At 47.4% G+C, this 17,542-nt stretch overlaps 1 protein-coding gene across 1 annotated transcript; it reads left to right on the plus strand.

The window, feature by feature from the left end:
• Positions 1-14,886: 14,886 nt before the first annotated feature.
• Positions 14,887-16,754, plus strand: NOG (noggin). Its single transcript, XM_054645325.2, has one exon. The coding sequence runs from the start codon at positions 15,460-15,462 to the stop codon at positions 16,129-16,131; it is 672 nt and encodes a 223-aa protein (XP_054501300.1). The 5' UTR covers positions 14,887-15,459; the 3' UTR covers positions 16,132-16,754.
• Positions 16,755-17,542: the final 788 nt, after the last annotated feature.

Below are 17,542 nucleotides of genomic sequence, written 5' to 3' on the forward strand. Positions count from 1 at the left end.
TTTGGAGCAAGTATGGAGTAAATAAGATCTGTGCTGTTGGGATGTGCAAGCTGATGGGAGAGCCATTGTTTCTGGGACAGCTTTTAATTTCACTTTCAACCTGCTCTACATTATTTGCTAAATCAATTTACAGAAAAAAAATCAGTTCAATCAATGTTTGGGAAAAAATGTTTTAGTTTTGGCAATTAATTTTAAAAACAACTGAAGATTCATTTCAGTGAGAGAGTACAGCTGTCATGAGCCTCAGCTACCTGAGGCTGATTACAGTCCAAGTAGACAACAATACAGTTTTCAGCTTTCATGTTAAAAATCTCATTTGAAGTGTGAAATTAATGTCTTTTCCTGGTATGTTTCTTGCTAGATGTCTCCTCCATTTGTGGTTTAACCAATTATTTTAACTTTAATTCTTTGCCAAATGAGCAGATTTACCACATACAGATCCCTCTTAATGCAAGTAGTAAAGTATTTCATCCTGTTCTGGAAGTTAAGACTTCAGAAAGGTTCAGAAGGATCAGCAAGAATGATTCAGGAGTTGGAAACCATACCTTAGAGCAAGATACTTAGGCAACTCTTTCTAGTTCACTTAAACAAAAGGTGACTAAGAGCGGTTAGTTCAGATCCTGTTCAGTTTATGAGGAGGCTTTGGATCATAGAGGTGTCCTAACACGGATAAGAAATTCCCTTCTCAACCCCAGTGTCAGGGTACTGGAGCACTTTGGAGTGAAATAGGGAGTACAGTTAACTTTTGGAGACACTTGCTGAATATTGATTTGCCCTTTGCACTCTTCAATGTGAAATTTATGTGGAAAGAACCAAGTGTTCCCATCCCACTGTACATTGGTGGACATGTTTTCAGCACAATCCAGCCAGTGCTGCTGGTGGGACAGTATCTCCTGTGCTTTAATCCATACAGGAATTCTTTTGGTCTACATTGTTAACCAGCCTGAATATCCAGCATGTTAGCAACCACCAAAGTGAGGTTTTAGCCTCCATGTGATCCTTTGCAATTTATTATTAGCTTCATATTCTGTGGACTTTCATAACACACAGTCTCTGCCTTTTTGGAATGAAAATCGACAGCTGTGGAAAAAAAATGGCTTAGTCAGGCTGCAGCTCTTCTGTGTGGCCTTTGTGTCCCTGTCCTGATGACCAGAGGCCTCTGGAGGGTGCAGAGAGCCTGGAGCTGTAGTGCAGCAGTACCTTCCTGCTGCTGCCCCAGTCTGGGACACGAGGGGCTTCTCTGCTAGGTCAGGTTGTCATCACTCAGCAGGGACAGTTGCCTAGATGGTGACCTTGCTGTCTGTGCTGTGCCCACGCAGGTGTGGGAGCATCTTATCCAGCTCTCCATGCTAACTTTTTCCCAATTTTTTGATTCGTCAATCCATTGAGACCTCTGGAAAGGACATTGGAAAACTATTGGAAGTGTGATACTGACTTCAGTCTTCCAGCCTGATGAATACATAGCTCTGGTTCTACCCTGTGCCCTTGAGGCTGACAAGAAAGCACAGTTTGAAAGTGCAAGTTAATACACTGTGAAGGTTCTTTTGGTGTAAATTGATGGGGGCAGGCAAAAACACATGTAGGAACACCGAGGCTACAAAATAAATAAATTGGGACTTTCTGCATCCAGTTCTATTAAAAACTGGGATAGAACTTCACTAATTGGAAGAAGTGACAGATACCGAGAGTCAAGTGGCTCCAATAGGAGTGTTGGTTCTGGGAGATGAGCAAAGGTAAGACTTGCCTTTTTGGATGCAGATTGGCAGGAGTGAAAGTTGGCAGAGCTGAGCCAACAGTGAGCTCTTTAAAAATTCCATCCTTGCCCTTTGAGTTCTCTGGGTACTGTGTTCCCTTGGGCTGTGTGACTGTACACAGCAAAACACCTTTAAGTACTTCCATGCTGGGTTTGAGTATTGGCTCATGCTCTTCTTCAGTTGCCTGTGGGCAGGTTTATAAATTATGTGCTGAGGCTTATTTCTTTTATGTGGTTTCTCGAAATATGCTTAAACTTAGGAGATATTTAGTCAGTATCTTTGCCTCTTTAAAAACCTTCTGCTGTGTTACTCATATATTAGGTTTTGGGTTTTACAGAACCTCTTAAAAACCTCTTGACCAGCAGATCTGCAGTAAAGGTGTGCTGGCCACAAAGCCCACCATCCTTGCTTGTCAAGGTGCCCCTTCTTCCCTGGTTCATCAACTGAACATTGTTGGCAACAGTGAGCACTTAAGTAGCTAAATGTCTATTCAAAGAGTGGCCTGCCAAGTTATCAGTGCAGGCATATTTTTGTAAAGAAATACGCAGCTCAACTTGTGGTGATCATTGAGAAGCTGAGCTGCAAAAACATCAACACCACAAGGACACAATATTTTTCTCCTGCTTACAACACGGTCGTTTATTTTGGAATTCTTATGCCAGCTGAGGACTCCAGGGCGGTGACAGTAGAAGAGTTGTCCAGATGCCAGGGAAAAGAGAGAACTGTATATTACTCCTCTCCTGAAATGGTAGAGGGCAGGGAGAAAGGCTGAGTAATGATTTGAAAGAATACATTCCTCTAAGCTTTCCAAGGGAATCCACAGATTGCTCCCACCACAGATACCTGCAATACTTTGAAAATATGTACAAAATGAGATTGCTAAATGATGATTGCTGAATTCCCTGGTCTTTCCTGTACCCTCTGCAGAGATCTGCAGATTTGGAACAACCTTTCTATTAAGATAAATGACTGGCTTTCAAATTAGCTGGGAAAGCTATCACATAATAAAGTGATTGTGATGGGAGCAATCTCTGTGCTTATGGCCAGAGAGGTGGTGGGCTCTGACATCTGACCAGGGTGGCCAAGCAGCAGACAAAGTGTAAACAAGTAACTATAATAGAGACTTTATTTGGGGTTATGAGGAAAACTCAAATCACTGTGTCTTTCTATAGTATGTAGAGACAGGTTTTTTTACCTCTTACTGTGGTACCATTTCTGTGTGGAGACAGCCCCTCCAGCTCTCAGCATTATTTAAAACTTTTAAATTCTCTGGCAGTTCACAGCATTAACTTTTTGAAAGAGACTGTGTTCATCAAAATGTAGGGAGCACATATAGCATTGTGCAGAGGCTGTGCAGAAGTTTCTCCTGGGTCATATCACAGAATCTGATGTTTTTAAGCCTTCTTTTTAAAGGCTTTTTTTTTTGTGTTTTATCTGGAAACAAAAATTGAGCATAGGTGCTGAGGTACAGGTGTGCTGAGGCAAATCAGAAAATAGTTCTGTTTCATTCTCTAACTTCTGTCCTACCATCTGTTACCTCAAAGGTTTAACTTATGCTATAATTTTTGAGGGAGCAAGAATTCTTACACATTTGCACAACACCAGACATGGCTGGTACATGTCCAAGCTTTTAGGTACTATGATAAAATAAAAATTAAATCTTTGAAAGGATATATTTTTTTTATATCCCGTGATTGTCATGGGTGTGATGTTGTTTTATGGCTAGAGAACCAAGACATAGATGGTCTCCAGTCAAAGTTATCAAGTATCTCCTAATTATGGCTGTGCTTATTCAAACCACCTAAGAGCTGGTATTTCATACCAGGACTTTATGTGTTCAAAGCCCAGTTCCAGTTGGTTTGCACTGCAGCTGTTGTGAATGCACGCCCTGCTATGAATGGAGCCCAAGTGAGGCTGCATAGCTTAAGTGTTGTTGAAAATGAAACATAGACATTAAGTGGCCATCTGTGGAAAGTTTTCAGTTGCTTTCATGCTACTGCACTGGGATTCATGGCAGAACCCAGGGAGACAATTCATGTTTCTGTGATGATGTTCATTTCCTGCAAGTGCTGCCTTTATCTTCCTGCAATCTTCTGCTTGGGTCAGATCATCTAATTACTGTAACAAATCAGGGAGTCCTGTTTCTGCAACAGTTTCCTTTCACTGTATATCCATTGTCAGGTGCACCCACACTAGCACAGAGGTGAAAAAGGAATGCACACACTGACTGTAGAAAGAAGTGTGGGCAACAAATGGCGCTTGCTCAAATAATGAAAAACTGTAGCAGGAAGTGTGAGAAAATTCAGGGCTGCTTCTCAAACAATAATGGCACATGGCAGAACATGGTCCAGTATCAAAAATGTGCTTCCTCCACACCAAGACAGTTCAGCTTCCTTCCTTTGTATATCACACTTTTGACTAAAGGTAGTTGAAGGTCCTCTATCTCCAGGGTGGGTATTTGCAAAGCAGAGATAAAATAGTGAGAAGTATTACAAAGGCAGCAATATACTTCTAAATCATGAGTAACTTCCACTGTAATTAAATCAGAACATGCTATAAAATCCATGAGGCCCTGTGGTCTATCCCTGCCAACATGACACTCTACAAAAGATAGGAACTGGTCCTCTTCTTGGTTTTGCTGTTTTGTGACCCTGGACAAGCTGATTTTCTACTTTACTTCCTTTTATGTTCTCAAGTTTTGTCTGTGCTATCTGTTGAGAGGATCAAGAATGCACACCCTGACCTGCTGTTCAACACATGCCCAACACCCACTGCAGAGGGATCCTGGTCACACTGCACTGACATTCACCTGATACATTTCACTGGAAGAACATGGTGGCAGAAGGACCTGGAGGAGCTGAACTCAACAGAATAATCATTGAGCAAACACTGAGTACCCATAGCATGGTGCAGAAAAAAGACTGGCTTGTATGAAATCTGTTGGATTATCTTACCTATGGTTCTGATAATAAATCTCTTTACAAGACTACAGCTATCCTTGTATACTACTGTATACATGTTCTTGATGTTTTGAAAATTTTCAAAGCAGCCTTTTCTAACATTCTCAGTCCACATTACAATAGCCTTATCTCCTTGTACAAAATGGCTTCTTTGCCTAGTGAATGATTTAATTTCAACCAAACAAATCAAAGTCAATCTTTATTATGAGCAGCAGCACATGGCACTGCAGGATTTTAAAGCGCTGACAGGCATGTCAGAGCTCAGTTTTCAGTTCTATCATAGATTTGTGCAACCATCTCTTCAATTCAGGGGGTGACTGGCTGCACCTCTATCAGCAATGAGCCATGCAGCCCAGGTGGAGAACAGTCAGGTTGTCCTGGGCCTTGGGAGAGAGGGTGAGATGGGCTCCTTTAGCCAACCAAATCTGCCTCTTCCCACTGTAGTTTTGCCACTGGTTTGAGCACATCAGGGTTCCACTAACTTGATAAACAGGACTTATGCAAGGACAGTGGTTCAGTGACAGGAAGCTGTTCTGAGGGGTTTGTTCCCCTTGAACATTCATTGGCAGCACCCCTGCTAAGGATACCTGTGTGTATGAGCTCCCATCTGCTGCTTTTTCATCAGCTAGGCAAACAGGGATCTCAGGGAATCAAGAGGCTCGATTGCTCTTTGTTGCTGTGTTTGGAAAGCTCTGTTGCCCATTAAAATGCATGTGAGGTTTTTCTGTCACTTCACAGGCATCTTGAATTAAACCCCTTCCAACGTCAGGATCTAAGCTGCAGGTTCAGGTTCTTACCTTTAAAATCTGTGCATTAAGTGCCTTGTATCTACCTGGTATAGCTGTTGAACTAATCAATGAACATTCTACTATTTACATTTATCCTTCCAAGCTGAGAGATCATGCACCACTGACATTGAAAAGGCTGAATGATTTGTCCCAGTTCATGCTTCTGAATAAAACTGACAGCTATGAGATGGAAATGTTCAGCTCGAGTTTTAATTTGCTGCAGGAAAGATTTATCAGACAGAGGTGAAGTCTTTGACCCAGTTTTGTCCTACTGGGGTCTCTATGTACAAGCTACAGAGGGAAAGGAGGGGTCCCAAGCACTGATATTTTCAGGTGTCTCTTGCTCTCCCAGTTACAGCCAGTGGGATTTTAGGATAACTCACACGGTGCTGCAGCCTGAGCAGGGGTTGTTGCAGGGCTGCTCAGGGATTGCTGCAGAGCAGGGCTCGGGGCAGGGGGAGGCCGGGCACTCGAGGCACCACATCCACACTCAGGGAGTGCTCAGGGAGCGCTCAGGGAGCGGAGGATCCCTCAGGATGCCCCCGGCTGCAGCCCGAGTGGCTCCGCCGGCTCCAGGAGCCGCTCAGAGGGAGCGCGGCCTTGAAGCGCAGGGCGGGTCGGGGAATGGCAGGGCCGGAGATGGCAGGGCCGGGGTTGGCAGGGCCGGGGGACGGCAGGGCCGGGGATGGCAGGGCCGGGGATGGCAGGGCCGGGGATGGCAGGGTTGGGGGATGGCAGGGTTGGGGGATGGCAGGGCCGGGGGATGGCAGGGCCGGGGATGGCAGGGCCGGGGTTGGCAGGGCCGGGGGATGGCAGGGCCGGGGGATGGCAGGGCCGGGGGATGGCAGGGTTGGGGGATGGCAGGGCCGGGGAATGGCAGGGTTGGGGGTTGGCAGGGCCGGGGATGGCAGGGCCGGGGTTGGCAGGGCCGGGGTTGGCAGGGCCGGGGATGGCAGGGCCGGGGAATGGCAGGGCCGGGGATGGCAGGGTTGGGGGATGGCAGGGCCGGGGTTGGCAGGGCCGGGGATGGCAGGGCCGGGGATGGCAGGGCCGGGGGATGGCAGGGATGGGGGATGGCAGGGCCGGGGATGGCAGGGCCGGGGATGGCAGGGCCGGGGTTGGCAGGGCCGGGGATGGCAGCGCCGGGGGATGGCAGCACCGGGGATGGCAGGGCCGGAGGCCGGCGGGGCTGAGCCGGGCCCGGCCCAGGGCTGTTCTCTCTCCACGCAGGGAGCCGGCGGTCCGCGGGCCTGGGGGCAGGGCGGCTGTCTATTTTTAGTGAGGGTTTTATAGAGTGGATCCCTGCGGTCTGGCTCCACACTGAAATATTGTCCTAGTCTCAATGACATAAACACAGGGCCAGCCTGTGATCCTGGCGCCAGCTTCAGCTTAGGGAATGTGAATGAAAGTACCAGTGGGGTCCAGGCAAGGAGAAGAAAAAAATCCTGACTGTAATTACAAATAAATCCCAAACCCTTTCGCTCTCATGGCTCACTTAGTGCAGCAAATAGCCTCTGATTCTCTACAAATAATTCCCAGCTTAGTTACTGACAGATCTACCAAGAGGCAGTTAATGGAATAATGACTAAGGGAAGCTTAGGGTAATTTACAAACAGTTCCCGGTGTTGGAGGGTGATTGCCCCCACCTCGCCCCCCTCCCTGCTCCCTTCAGGTCCTGCAGCGGTAAGCACCAGGCAGGACCTAAACCTAAGCACACCAGGGCTCTCTTCGGCTCCTCAGGGAAGGCTGCTAGTTATTTGTTTGTTTACTTATTTCTTTCTTTATTCAAGAGATCTCACACAGGAATGATGACTGGCAAACTCCAATATCTGTCTCCCTAGGGAGAGCAGATTAGATTATGGTCTGCTGAGCAAGGTTATTCCCACCTTCTTTTTTGATGAGAAAAGTGGGGAGATCTTAAGTGAAAGTGGCATAAAAAGCTATCCCTGCCATGAGATGCTTTAAATGCAGCATTCTTCCTTTTGCTTCTTTTTCTGTTGCAAAGGCATCTCTCTTCTTTGAATCCCTTGCCTGAGCCTGTTTCAATACCTCATATTTGAGTTGAAATGCTCATTTTGCTGACCAAAGTTAACCCTCATGTTCAAAGTAGAGAGAACTCTTGTGGCCCTTCCAGAGTGGTCAGCGCAATGCTCTTTTTTGTTTGATTTTGATCTTTTTGTAAATCAGAACAGGATCATATGTCTTTGGAACACTACTCTGTCAAGAATGGGAGAAGAGGGAAGGCTGTTCCTGCATGGGAACAATTGCACATGGATGGACACTTGTAGAGAACAAATAATAGTCAAAATATATGTAATTGTGTCTGGCATGTTATTGAACTGCTGATGTGTTTATTATGAGAACAAGTACTTCAAAAGGTGATGTGGCTTCAGGACACATGCTTGGCAGCAAAGATACTCAGTTGAAGTGTTATTTCAGTGATGCTTGAAAGAAAATCATCCTGACCCACATCTATGCAGGAAAGCCTAGCTGGTTGTTAGTCCTGGGATGGGTTGCTTTTTTCTTCCTGTGCCATCCTGGTCTTTCCGAGTATCTGTGTTCAAAGGAGGAGGATAACAGTCACTTGGTAATTTTCTGTTGGAAAAAATAATGCCAAGTCCTTATTCAGGTTTATCAGAGGAACTTCACTGTACATAAGCAAAGCTGTGCTGTGAGCAAAGCAGTAATTTGTGACTTCTCTGTGTGCTGTGGTACTTTTTGTCTCATATTCCTGCTGTACCCTCCTATACCCCCGTCAATTCTCTTTTAGAGACTGTGGTGTTGTGGGATGTTGCTCAATATCCAAAAGCTTTTAACTCTATTCTGTAATTGATGTTTTGTGTAAACTGCAATAAAGGAAGGATATTAAAAAAAAAGTGGGGGGGGGGACGGGGGACAATGAACAACCAACATATTTAATGAGGATGAGTAAACACACCCAAGATGTAACTGTAGATATAAGAAAAATAAAAGCAGCTGGGGGGCTTCTGAGACATTGTTTGTCTTGAAAGTGATGAGAAGAGTCACCATCAAAAGACTTGTTTTACTACAGTCATGCTTCATTATGGGCAAGGAGAGTGTGGGGAAGGGGAGGGGTGGGGGTTCCGTACGTGACCAGGTTGCCAGAAGAGAGGACCTAACTCGTTTGCATGGCCTAATTAATCCCTGAACCCAGTCAAAGCCTGAGTCAGAGGGAGAGAGCAAATGTCAGATCTGTGTCTGGGAAGCCTAGATTCATTATTTTACTCGCCTGGGTCCCTTTGCCTTTAGATGCAAAGACTTGAAATTCCCAAGCCAAAGAAACACACCCGAGATTGCTACTGAACATCAGCAGATTTGGAATCACTCTCCAACACAAATGTCTGTTTCTGTATTTGAATGAATCCCATAACCCCACGAGTGTGCCTGTTTCATCATTTGTGAGAGAAAGGGGAAATCATTCCATGTGCCACTAAAGGTACAAGTTTCTTTGAGAAGTCTCCTATTGAACATAGAGCTTTTCACAGCCAGCCCAGCCACTGTGGGTTTGTATCTTGGGACATTTTGTAGTGGCTGCAGAGATAATGCTTTGCACACAAATCTGATCATTGTGATCCACTTCTTTTTTAAGAGATCAGATTCCCTGAAGGGATGAAGTATAAGAAGTTGGAATGGAGTGATAATACAAAATGCTGGGGAATGGCATGCAGTTTAATCTTTTTCTAGTTACTAAAGCTCCTTCATCCTTGTACATTTTCTAGCTGGAGCAAATGTAAAGAATTTCTAATAAAGCAGTGGTTCTGAATTTGTGGGACCTTCTGATGTTGCACTGATTCTTGAGGCAAAACCCTAGTCAGAAGTTGGTTTATATATAGGCTAAATTCTGCTCTTTTATTACTCTGTAGCCAGGATACTTCTTGCGAGCATAAAGTGCAGCCATTCTACACTTAGTCCAGGATTTCTGAGTCAGTTATATTTGGGATCCTGTTCCCTCTGGCTCTCTGATCAGGATTAGACCCTGCCTCTTGGACTTTGTACTTCCACAAAACCCGTGAGTCTCTTGGAACCTTTTACACCAGAGTCTGAGGCAACATTTACAGAGTGCAGGGGACCTGGAGCCTCAGGACTGAGTTGATAGAAGTACTTTTAAAATAAGTTTCACTTTTCCTTCGTTCATAACCAATCGGGTAAATATGATGTAATTGGATTTATTTTCCTCTTCACCCCCACTGGAGCCAGGAAAATGAAGTAGTTGAGAGAAAAGGGGTTGTCATTTTCAGTCAAGCAGTCATTCATCACATAGCATTAGACAATTAGCAATAAAACATTTGAAGGGCTCCATTGGTGCTAAAAGGGCGAGGGGGTCTTTTTAAATATCAGAGGTGAGAAATGTTATGTATCAGGGTTATTCAGTAGCTGGCATCAATGAATCACTCCCATGCACACAGGGCTTGACTGGGGGAGGTTGCTGTATTTTTCGCTTCATTGAATCCTTGTCCCTCAGTTGTCTTTAGCATTTTATAAAAAGGAATAGTAAAAACTTGGTTTATCTCAATAGATGTTTCTCTTAATGACCAGGCTGGCTAAAATGAATAAATACATTCCTACTTGCCATGTGAGTATAAATGTAATATATGCTGCCACAGGGAGTTTGTTTGGATAAACAATATTGCCTGTGTGGAGATTCAGATCCCCTTCAGGAGCCATTGCTTGTAAATATAAGTGTCATTTTTAAACATAAAAAATGCCTTGGTTTCTGTTTTCATCCTTTCCAATTCTCCCACCAGCTTCCCTGCCTGTAATGAATTGGTCTGCACACTGTGAGATGCTGGTCTCTTGACTGCTGAGATGTTGGGATTTGGCACAAAAAGTAGGATGTTTAGGTGGGGTAGAGGAGGGGGAGGATTTAGAAGAACTTTGGGTTTCCTCTGTTGCAAACCTTTTGCGTAAATAAATAAATAAATAAATAAATAAAACTAATTCCTCCAAGTGGGGTTGTAGCCAAGAAAACTCTGTTCTGAGAGATTCAGATTTATGGCAGAAGACACTGCTGAGAGAAAAAGCAAGAAACAGAGACAGTGGAGTTCCACCTCCCATGATATACAGAGCCAAGGGAGGTATAAATACCCGTCACTTCCCGGACCCTCTTCAAAAAAAAAGACAAACACCCAGGATCCTGTCTCTGGCTGGCTTGCAGCAAGGCGCCCTCATAAAAGCTAAGATAAACAGTTTATCAGCAGATGAATGCACAAGCTCTGGTCTAAAGACACAAGTCTATACCTTAGGAAAAATGCAGAAGCAAGAAGAGAGTGGGCTGAGAATCAAGGAGGCACAGTATTTTAGGAGAAAGAATGACATGTAATCAGAAAAACACAGCAATTCTTTAAGGACATTTTTCTTAAGGCAGTGGATACATCCATGTATAGCTGTATTTAAAGACTAAGAAATAGCTGGTTTTTTATTTGTGGGGTATCCTTTTTTGGGGGGGGGGGGGTTTCTTCATTGTTTTAATGCATTAGTCATCTTAGAATTTACTTCACTATAAAACACTCATCCCAGAGCTTAGTTTCAATATATATTATTTATATATTATTTATCACTGTAGGTACATGTTCTTGGCAAATGTATCCTTCCCTGTCTCCATTCTGTTGGGATTTCAAGGTAGAACTTTTCTCTCTCAACATATGTTTTACCTTCCAAAGTTTTTCATTCAAAACTCTTTACTTCAGAGCAGCTGATCACCTGCTAACATTGTCATCCTCAGCACAATCCTTATTCTGTGTATCAGGAAAGGGGCAGGGAAATTGATGAGGTACCTTCCTCTTGAGGGAAAAGGGACAGAGCACCACATTTCAAAGATCCAGCAGGATCTCCCTGAATCTTTCCACACTAAAGAATGTAGTTTCAAAGTACAGAATGGTGATTTTCTACCTGTGGTACATGGATTCCAGGGAAGGTCATACATGACCCTTGATAGCTCATAATGTAAATTTGTCATCTGATATATTTGGACTATGTAAAATGGCTGCAAGCTGTGCATCTCCTTTAGAATTTCTTTAGGGATTCAGTTTTTAAAGAAAAGGTAGAAAAGAAGTTCCTTATAAAATTTACACAGGTGTATAAAGGAAGAGGAAGCTAGCAGCTTGCTAGGACCTAAGACTAAAATTTAAATGGTTTTAATTCAGTTGTGTGCTCTTTCAAACACAGGTTTCCTCTACAATTTTAGTAGAACAGGAGACTCTTCCCTCTGCGTTGTTCCATTGATACTGGTAGCATCTCATCAAACTCTCCAACACTTCCACGAAGGAGGCAAGGATTAGCATTCCTGCTCTACAGATAAGAAAAGGCAGAGCTATGAAATGTGCTGCCCAAAGCCATATGAGAAATTTGCATGACAGCAGAGCAAAGAACTCATTTGGTTATGCTGTTGCTTTCCCCTTCCTTTCCTTAACAATCATTTCATGCCAATGGATTTTTTTAAAACGAGAAGCAAAAGGCAATGAGAGCATGATTTAAATAATCTTTAAGTGTAAAGGGAAGCAGGAATAGTTCTAAGGAAGCCTCCACTCCTAAGGAAGGCACAGCTTTGCCAATCACACCTGGCATCGTTCTTCTTCAGCCCAGTTTTCCAGCATTTTATTACCTTCTGTGAGGTTCCCTCTGCAGTTTAGAGTGGTGCATGAGACCACTGCTTGAGGACCAGGCTGATTTGAAACCATGGGCTGAATTCAGAGGGATGTCCCTGAGCCCTGGGTTGGGTGAAGTAGGTCAGGCCATTTTCTGTTAGTAGATTTAACAGGAAACAAATCTATTCTGAATTGTTCCTGTGCATCCTCGCTGCTGTGGACTGAAGTCAGCTGCTTACATAATGTGTTTGCAGAGCTGTGCCTCCAGAGCCGTGCAGGCTGCATTCCTCTTCTCTCCTCATCAGCGATGTCACCCTGAAGAAGTGGCATCTTACTCTTGCCCACACTGGCTTCCTGTGTGCCTTGAAGGTTGTATTTGCTTTGTCTACTGAAAAAACACATTTTTAGTACTGACAGCACTCCAGAACCAATAAAACTGAGGCAAAGGGAGTTGTTCTACTCTGCTTCATGCATCATTGCCAGTAGAATGACCAGCTAAGGCCTCTATGAGCTGCTGGCCTCTCTCCCTATCCCAGGAAGGGCTGGCATCATACACAGACCCTGGATCATGCCCTTTACCTCCAGGTTTCATTTACTGCTGTTTTCAGCCAGCCTTGGAATAAACCAGTTTCTTTTCCCTCTGACCCAGAGGCCTCTGGCAGAGTTACTGGCAGCTCTTTCCCAGTCCTGCTTTCAGCCACTCCACCAAGAAATTCTTGGGCCACAAGTGACTTCTGTCACTTCTACATTCCTCAAGCTTTCATGGCCTCTCCAGGAGCCCAGTGCACCTGAGGCAAGGCAGACACCCGTGCTTGAGGAATTACTGAGCCCCAGCCTGCTCTGCTCAGAACACATCTGGGGCTTAAAGAGGGACAGAGAGGCTTAAAGAGACTCGTTCCAGAAACATTTCATTGTGCAGGTAACTCACTTGAGGAGGGAAAGGTCTTGCCTTCCAGTCCTTGTTTAGAGACACAATTTTGAATGTGGAATCTTAAACATCTGGCATGGAATAGATGGTACATAGGCCTTATTAGCTTTGCTTTTTCGATTTAAGATTAAAGAACTGGTTTCAAATACCAGCTGACTGAAACTTAATTTATTATTTAAAAAAATACAAGCAATACAATGTAACTTCTGAATTTTTGCTTCTGTTCTGTTTCTGAGGTGTGGCTTCTCGCTTATATCAAGGGACAACTTTCATGCCAAATTTCAGTAATTAAAGTTTACCAGGGTCTGGGTGAAGGTAGAGACCTCAACTTGCAGGTGAAAAAAATTGTAATAAAACTCCAGCAGATCTTTGACTGACATTGTAGCAGCAAGTGTCACTGTGAGGCTCTTTCACAATATTGACCTTAGATTAGTTTACCATCTTTTTCATGTAATCTTTTTTCACTTATATATTATTTATAAAATGCCCTAGATGTTCAGGAATAAAGCAAAGTTAAGAGTTCTTTTAAATTGAAAATTGTAAATGAAAATATAATTTGAAAAAATATCATTTTTATAAAAAACACCCAATATTGGTAATATGATCTATGTACTACTTTCATAATGAACCTAATTTTGAAGGTTAAGATTTAAACAAATGCATAAATAATTTAGGTGAAATGGCTTAGCTTCAGTCCCATTAAACTTAGGCTCCTAAGTGCCTAAATAGCCTGCAGGAATGGGATTCAAGCACTTCAGGAAATTTTACTCAAACCATAATAGAGCCTTACAGCCATGCAGCCATACTGCCCGCCACGCCGTGTAAGTGCTCTTTGCAAGACAGTAATTCTGCCAAGGAAGTGGCATTTAGTATCAAATTTTAAATTGTTTTATGTATTTCCATTGAGGCACTTTCCATCTTTCCTGTATGTATTGAGGGCATAACTGGAAATTGCGTTTCTGATGAAGAAGTCTTAGCGAGCTCCCTAGAAAATCGCTAAGCAAGTGCTCCGGAGAGAGCAGCGGGGCCGGGCAGTCTCCCGGAGCATCCGCCATGGGAGCCGAGCACCCGGGCTCGTCTCGGGGGACCGCAGGTCCGTACGCGGGGTCCCACCGGCCGCAGCCCCCGAGGTGCGCGCGGAGTCCGCGGGAGCCGCCTCCTCCCACCCGCAGCACCCCCGGGGCTCTGCCCGCGCTCACCCGCGGGGCGCGGGAGCCTCTTCCCGAGTTTCCCCGGCGCCGAGGGCATCCCGCCGCTCCGCGCCGTCCCGGTGCCCCCCGGCCCGCGGGCGGGCAGCCCCCGGCCCGCGCGGCGCCGCCAGCAGAGGGCTCGCTCCGCCCGGGAAGGCGCCCGGCGGCCCCGGCGCCGCGGGCACAGCGTCCGCAGCGGCCCCGCGGGCGGGCAGCGCGCCCCGCGCCCATGTGCGCGCCCGGGCAGGCGGCCCCCGGCGGCCGCGCAGCGCAGGCCGGGCCGGGAGGGCGCGGGCAGCCCGCGGAGCACCGGGACAGCCGCGGCTCTCCGCGGGCGGCCGGGCCGCGCTCCTGCGCGGGGCGGGCGGGAGAGGCCGCGCTCCGCGCCCACGAGGAGAGCGGCGGGGCGAGGCCGAGCCCGGAGGCGGCGGCCCCGGCCCGACGAGCGGGCGCCCGGCCGGGCGGAGCTGCCGGCGGCTGCCCCGGGCAGGGCAGCATCTCCCGGGGCGCGGCGGCTCGCGTGAGCGGCGGCGTGCGGAGGGCGGGGGGAGGCGGCGGCTCCCGCCTCAGCCTTCCCCAGCAGAGGGTGCCTGCCGGTGGGAAGGGGGAAGCCGCGCTCTCCTGGACTTTTGTGGGAGTGGGGGTTGTGTTGTGTGTGTGGGTTTTAAGGGGGGTGGGGTGGGTTAGGAGAGAGTCTGTGGTTTCCATGGAGATGAAGCTGAAAGTGCAGGAAATTTAAAGGCTTTGGGTCCTTGCAAAGCAGACAAACTGGTGCCAACGTGCGTGGCTGCTGTTGCTGCTGAGGAGGCTGCTTTGCAAACGGCGGAGAGGAGCGGGGAGGAAGAACCGGCAGCTACTTCTTCCACACGCACGGGCAGACAACGAGGAGCGGCAGCAACAAGCAGAATTCGCAACAAAAAGAGGCATCTCCCGTTCCCGGGAAGGGCGAGAAGAAGCAGCAGCAGCAGCAGAATTTTGGAGCGGCTTCACCAGGAGAAATTTTATAGAGAAGCCTGCAAGAGAAGAGTGTTTGCAGGGGGCTTGTTCTCCACGCTTATCAGGGGGCTGTCTTTGCTGGTGGTGCGGCGAGTGGAGATCGTGATCCCCTTCAAAGACGAGCTATCTTGGATATCCCCGTACAAGTTTTCTGATGTATTTGCTTGCACCTTCTTCCCTTGCTGTTTGGTGAATCCAGCCCCCCTTTCCCCCTCCCCCCCCCACCGGTCTCCCAAGGATGGATCATTCCCAGTGCCTTGTGACTATATACGCCTTGGTGGTTCTGCTGGGTCTCCGGCTAGAGCAGGGCGCCTGCCAGCACTATCTGCACATCCGACCGGCTCCCAGCGACAACTTGCCCTTGGTGGATCTAATCGAGCACCCGGACCCTATCTTTGACCCCAAGGAGAAGGATCTTAACGAGACCTTGCTAAGGAACCTCATGGGCGGACACTTCGACCCCAACTTTATGGCTGTTTCTTTGCCCGAGGACCGGCTCGGAGTGGACGATCTAGCTGAGCTGGACTTGCTGCTCAGGCAGAGACCCTCGGGAGCGATGCCCAGCGAAATCAAAGGGCTGGAGTTCTACGACGGGCTGCAGCCGGGCAAGAAGCACAGGCTGAGCAAGAAGCTGCGCAGGAAGCTGCAGATGTGGCTTTGGTCCCAGACCTTCTGCCCGGTCCTATACACGTGGAACGATCTCGGCAGCCGCTTTTGGCCCCGGTATGTCAAAGTGGGCAGCTGCTACAGTAAAAGGTCTTGTTCAGTCCCCGAAGGCATGGTTTGCAAACCTGCCAAGTCCGTGCATTTAACGATCCTGAGGTGGAGGTGCCAGCGCCGGGGCGGGCAGAGATGCACATGGATACCCATCCAGTACCCCATCATTTCGGAGTGTAAGTGCTCTTGCTAGGGCTGGCACTTCCCTTCGCGCCCCTTCTCCAGCGGACTCACGTGGACCTTTGCTGCAACAGAAATAAAAGACATTTGCTTTCTGGTTAACGTTGTAATGCACTGTAACGTGTAGGAGAATGTATATTGTGTGTGTATATATGGCACCGGTTTAATATACTATTAAAAGGTCAGTATTATACGTGAAATAATCAGCGTCTACTGTATTTTCAAGACTATTACCCTGATCGTTGCTAACGTATTCTTTTTTTTTCTTTTTTTTTTTTTTTTGTATTTATATTTCAGAGAGAAGTTGCTTCGCTTTGGCGAAGTAGGTTTTTTGTTGGGTGTTTTTTTTTAATAAAAGGATTAAAAAATACAAACCAAACTTTTTGATAAGAAAACTATGATAATATTTTCCATTATTCGGAAAGCGTGTGTGTGAGGGTTTTTTTTTTTCTTTTTCCTTACGGACTTCAGATTTAAAATAAAAATGAATAAACGCCTAGAGCACAATGTTATTGTAAATAGAGAGAACAGTTCGAATGACTTAATCCTATGTAAATGAAGAGTATCTGCTATTTATTCTTTATATCCTTGTAGTAAAAGTGCAGTGCAGAATTAAAGTCAACCACTAAAACACGAGCCGTTTGGATTCTGTTTGCTTTTTGGTTTGGCCGCCGTCGGGGGGGCTTTCTTCTCTCTCTTCCTCGTTCTCCACGCTCAGCAGGACGTTTCGTGGTGGCAGGGGGAGGTGGGAACCTGCTCACGACTCTGTTAGAGGGGCTCTGCGGCACCTACACCGCCGGAGTGCCGCGGGCTCCGGCCCCGCAGGATGGGGGCGGCCGGCGGGGGGGTCCCTCCGCTCGCTCCGCGCTGTCCCCCGCGGAGCCGCTCCCGCGGCCGCGCAGCCCCGGCGAGCTCGGTGGCAGCTGCTCGGGGATTTTTCTTTTAACCGCTTGACATTTCATTTACAACGGGACACGTGTCTTTCACACCTACCATTGTGGTGGGACACTGCTGAAACTTGACCCCGGGGCTTTGGGGGGTTTCAGCGCAGACACGTTATTAGCCTGATCCTGTGACAGCCCCGCACACCGCCCGGCCCGGCCCGGTTAACTCTTTGGGCTCCCGCCAGCGCCGGGCCATCGCCCCCCTGCCGGGCTGCCCGGACGGCGGGGCTCGGGGACTGCACCCCTCCCGCGAGCCTCCTCTCCCCAGGCAGCGGCGGGACAGCGAGCTCCGCCGCCGGGCAGCACCGAGCCCGCAGCCGCGGGACAGCGAGCTCCGCCGCCGGGGAGCACCGAGCTCCGCCGCCGGGGAGCACCGAGCCCGCAGCCGCCGGGGAGCACCGAGCCCGCAGCCGCGGGACAGCGAGCTCCGCCGCCGGGGAGCACCGAGCCTGCAGCCGCGGACAGCGAGCTCTGCCGCCG

This window comes from Agelaius phoeniceus, chromosome 19, assembly GCF_051311805.1.
Source record: "Agelaius phoeniceus isolate bAgePho1 chromosome 19, bAgePho1.hap1, whole genome shotgun sequence".
NCBI classification, from domain to species: domain Eukaryota; kingdom Metazoa; phylum Chordata; class Aves; order Passeriformes; family Icteridae; genus Agelaius; species Agelaius phoeniceus.

Excerpts from the sequence above, each read along its gene's own strand:
- NOG (XM_054645325.2), top strand. The coding sequence starts at position 15,460 with ATGGATCATTCCCAGTGCCTTGTGACTATATACGCCTTGGTGGTTCTG.